General features: G+C 40.3%; 2 protein-coding genes across 2 annotated transcripts in view; one reads left to right on the plus strand and one right to left on the minus strand.

Annotated features, from left to right (window-relative positions):
- The window catches only part of LOC113805887 (uncharacterized), a 27,689-nt gene that overhangs the window by 18,309 nt on the left and 4,380 nt on the right, over positions 1 to 5,000 (minus strand). The window lies entirely within an intron of this gene.
- LOC113805888 (uncharacterized) overlaps positions 166 to 5,000 on the plus strand; it is a 17,774-nt gene continuing 12,939 nt past the window's right edge. Inside the window, exon 1 of the mRNA XM_027356950.2 lies at positions 166 to 318. Within this exon, the coding sequence (XP_027212751.2) occupies positions 268 to 318 (51 nt within the window). The 5' untranslated portion in view covers positions 166 to 267. The remainder of the gene's footprint in view (positions 319 to 5,000) is intronic.

Raw genomic sequence — 5,000 nt, forward strand, 5'->3', positions numbered from 1 at the left:
TATCCTTCAACATCTCTGTTGCAGAAATTAGAATAAACAATGTAAGAAAGACCAATGCCTATAGCATATTTGCAAAGCATTATTCCCATTTCGCAACCACCTTTGAAGGACAATGCTCATGATGGTTTAAAAAAAGGGGAAAGAGTTGTACAGGCAAGGCCGACTGTGGCAGCGCGGAGGTTACTTGGTTGAGCTTCTCGTCGGGGGCGAGCGTCAGAGTCCCACTAAGTCTGTGCTCCTTGTGCTGTCAGGGCTGGCCACTTCGCCATGATTGCTCCAAATAGCATCATAGTCCTACTTGTGCCCGCCTTGGTACTAGTAAGTGCTTGAGGATTGTGTCGTTAGCAGCAGGCAAGGCGCAAAGTAGTATTATGTAGTAAGAAGGAGAGAGAGAAGAAAGTTGGTCGTCTTTGTACATTCTACGTGGTAAACAGAATGCCATTATTTCCATAGATATATTAGGTTAGGGAAGAAATGCCGAAAAATAATCCGTAAGATAAAGCAATCAGTGCTTCAAAATTCCTAAATGAATTGTCAGCGGTACAGTCACTACAAATGGTATGTTTCTGTCACCAGTGATTAATAAAGATGGTTTTGGGGAGGGGGGGGGGGGGTAAAAAGACGCGTGTATAAATGCCGAGACAGCAGGCGACCGACCGAAGTTTTGGAAATTTCTGTTGAAAAGCGTCCTCGTGTCATCAAGATTCCCAGTGAATGCAATCCTACCTTCAGTTCCTCTCCAGGCATGGAATTAGGACCCCCGTGGCCACGGCACTGCACGCCAGCTCATGCCATACGCTAATAATCAGAAAGGTAACCGCCTTTTGAGTGAAATGTTTCATCAAAGGAAACTATAAACATCAAGGAGTCCAGCGCGCCGAAAGGGAGACGTGGGGCGATCTGAAGTGAGATCTAACACCTGAGACGTTGAGCAAGATGTCGTGCAGTCGGTGGGGAATATTGGTGTGGCAATATAAGGGGAAAAAAAAGGAAATAAAATTCAGTACAAAGAGAAATATGTCGTCACCTCAAGAATTGCAGGTCCATCCTCATATTGAGTTTTTCGATGCACGAAAGACACAAGAATATTTTTTTTAGGAACGGCAAGTCGGCAGCAAGTTGCAGCAAAGAATGATATAATATTGAATTATGTAATGTGTGATATCAAGTATTTTTTATCGTATTGTATTGACTGTGTATTGCGAAGACATGAAGCTGTAATTTCATGTTATCAAATTGATTTTCCACGAAAATCGTTCGAAACACACACACGCACAAAAACAGAATAATGTAAGCGAGTGTGGTAACTTCTATTTCGCAGTTACTGTAATTCTTACTAGAGAGAGAGGGGGGGGGGGGAGTGAGAGACAGGAGAGAGTGAGAGAGAGAGAGAGGAGAGTGAGTGAGAGTGACAGAGAGGAAAGAGTGAGAGAGAGAGAGGAGAGTGAGTGAGAGAGAGAGAGAAAGAGAGAGGAGAGTGAGTGAGAGAGAAAGAGAGAGGAGAGAGTGAGCGAGTGAGTGAGAGATAGAGAGAGAGGAGGGCGTGAGAGAGAAGAGAGAGAGAGAGAGGAGATTGAGAGAGAGTGAGAGAGACAGACATACAGAGACGGGCAAAGAAAGAGGGAGAGAGACATAGAGAGACACACAAAGAGAGAAAGAGAGAGAGAGAGAGAGAGAGACACACACACAAAGAGAGAGAGAGGGGGGGGGAGATAGACAGAGAAAGAGTGAGAGAGAGATAGAGAAAGAGAGAGAGAGAGACAGACAGAGAAAGAGAGAGAGAGAGAGAGGGAGAAAGATAGAGAGAGAAAGAGAGAGAGACAAAGAAAAAGAGAGAGAGAAATGTCAGTCATTAACATCATTCACGTCTTTCTCGAGAGACAGAAATACACAGGCCATTCATTAAGAGGAGCCATCTATGTTTAAAGCTTGATCATATATGTCGGATCTTGTACATCTCTTACAAAAGCTTGTTCGCATGAGTCTTGAATGAGTAAAAATACTACATAAGTTTATGGTAATTTGCTGAGGTGAAATGTGAGATAATTATTCCTACATTTCTTTTTATTCCTTTTTTCTTTATTTTCTATCATTCTTATTCGTTATCATCATTTTTTTATCATACTAATTTCATAAGCATTAGAGTTTCTTTAGCTGTCCCTTTCTCGCCTCCAGAGACCTTTAGACATTGTGAGTCACGTAATTTTTCTCCATCTTTCTCAGTTCTAGATATGAAGATCACGTTTTCTTTCTGGGTTTCTCTTTTTGCCTCTCCTTTTTTCTAATTCTGCCTCTTTTATTCTTTCTGTCTGTCTCCCTCTCTCTTCTCTATTTCTTTTTCTGTGGCATTTTGCTTCTTTTCCCTTTTCTGTCTGTCTGTCTGTCTGTCTCTCTCTCTCTCTCTCTCTCTCTCTCTCTCTCTCTCTCTCTCTCTCTCTCTCTCTCTCTCTCTCTCTCTCTCTCTTTCTCTCTCTCTCTGTATGTCTGTCTTTCTCTGAGGTTGGTCAGATGCCTCCGAAGGCCACGCCCTCTAACTGCTGTGGATGACCAATGAGGGCTGTGTACTCACGGCAACGCTGCCCTGCTGACCTAGCCACGCCCCCTTCACTCATGACCTCTGACCGTCATCTAGACCCATACGCTCCAAGGAGGCTATTCTTGATACACTCACTCCGGGACTTCTGCACGAGCCGTCACTTAATTCAACTTACCACGATAGGAAAAAATTGAAGGAGGAAATAAGGAGAAAGAGAAGGAAAGAATGGGGAAGGTGTGAGAGAAATGAACTTTCTGCCATCTCAATAAACAATGCATCCAGAACGGGCCTTTCCGCAATCCAACAATGTGTGGGGACACAAGAAGACCCCCCACCCCTCTCTCCTACCATATTTAACCATTTACCGGTGTATCCAAAATTTATATTGTTTATCATATCTAGTAACAGTTACGTATCAGGTGAACTACGTGTGTTTACTACGAGGGAATCTACCATGCTATAAAAGACTCCTAACATGTGAGGATATAATGCATCTGTCTCTTGAATCCACTCATCCCGCCTTAACATTTATTAGCGCCCAACACGCCAGAGCACCCTACCCTACCCGTGCCCACATCTCTAAGCGCCTGTGTGAGAACGCATCGCAAATACCTCTCACCCCAAGACCCCGTGTCTATGCCTCCAACGTGCTAATGTACAACGCAGTCATTTCACACCCTCCACCATATTTCTAAGCCCTCATCATGTTCACCACGCCCATATCTTTAAAATCCAATATGTTAAGGTGGTTATAGACACTGGACCCAGGGCAGGAGCTGGGGAAAGATCGCCCTAGGTTTGTTTGTTTATTTCTTAAGTAAGAAATTTGTGTCTAGTTCTGGTCGGAAGGTTGACAATTTCTGACTTGAGTTCCGGATGAACCGTATTCATGTTGAAAATGTAGAAAGGGTATAAATGAGAATGAATATCTTCACAGTACAAGGTGTGCATTTCAATGGTGTAGAATATCTTCGTCAGAAATTGAAAATACCTGCCTTTCTGACGAAAATATATTCGAAATCGGTGAAATATATCTCTTGTATTGTGAAGATATTCATTCTCACCCATATCTTTTCTACACTGAGCTCCGAAGTTGGACGTCGCCAAAGGAACCGCGACCCACAACTTGAATTCCCTAACTTATCACTCACTGCCTCTGCACTTGCCTCAAGACGCTCCCATACCCCTGCGTTACTTCAGGGTCATGGCGTGGCACCGTCCAAGTAAGAGCGTGAATGCCTATCAATAAAGGGGCTTTCTTGCACTACGGCCGGTTTGGGAAGTTGGGCGAGACCCGACCCATTAGATATTCATTATACCGACATGCATATGCACAGAAATAAATACATATCTATCAGTCTAGACATGCATATCTATCAGATAAAAATTAGGTACATAGATAAATGTATATCTATCAGATAGATAGCTGCATATGTATCTATTTCTGCATATCCATTGGACTTGCCTGGCATAATTTTAACAAACTGAAAGATAGTGACGAATATGACATGGTTACATAATACTACTCTCCGTCTTTCCTCTATTTCTCTCCTTTCTCTCTCTCTCCCCCCCCCCTCTCTGTCTCTGTCTGTCTGTCTGTCTGTCTGTCTGTCTGTCTCTCTCTCTCTCTCTCTCTCTCTCTCTCTCTCTCTCTCTCTCTCTCTGTCTCTCTCTCTCACTCTCTCTCTCTCTCTATTTATATATATATATATATATATATATATATATATATATATATATATATATATATATATATACACGTATATATATATATATATATATATATATATATATATATATATATATATATATATATATATAATACACACACACACACACACACACACACACACACACACACACACACACACACACACACACACACACACACACATATATATATATATATATATATATATATATATATATATATATATATATATATATATATATATATATATATATATATATACACACACACACACACACACACACACACACACACACACACACACACATACACATATATATATATATATATATATATATATATATATATATATATATATATATATATATATATATATATCTTTCCTCTCTCTCCCTTCACTCATTCTCTCTCTCCTATGTTCGACGTCTGCTCAGTTATCAATTCTAGCAGGAAGCACTTTTGTTCAGATGTTAAAGTGCGTTCAGTAAATTCATTTTGCTAAACCCTTCCCAAAGCCTACCTAATAATCAGCATTCTTTTATATTCGTTCGCTTACAAATGAAAATGCATATTTTGTACAAAGTTATTTGTATTAGTAATTATTGTATGTACTGCTTTGTTACTAAATACATTCACAGTGTTTGTGTTTCCTTTTTCTTTGCAGTTGTTTTATTACCTTGGTTATTCAAAGTCAAGGATAATAAGGACAATTTTGTTACCTCGATTTAAAAAGTGATTAAATAAATATAAACA

Source organism: Penaeus vannamei, chromosome 3 (genome assembly GCF_042767895.1).
Source record: "Penaeus vannamei isolate JL-2024 chromosome 3, ASM4276789v1, whole genome shotgun sequence".
Classification (NCBI taxonomy): Eukaryota; Metazoa; Arthropoda; class Malacostraca; order Decapoda; family Penaeidae; genus Penaeus; species Penaeus vannamei.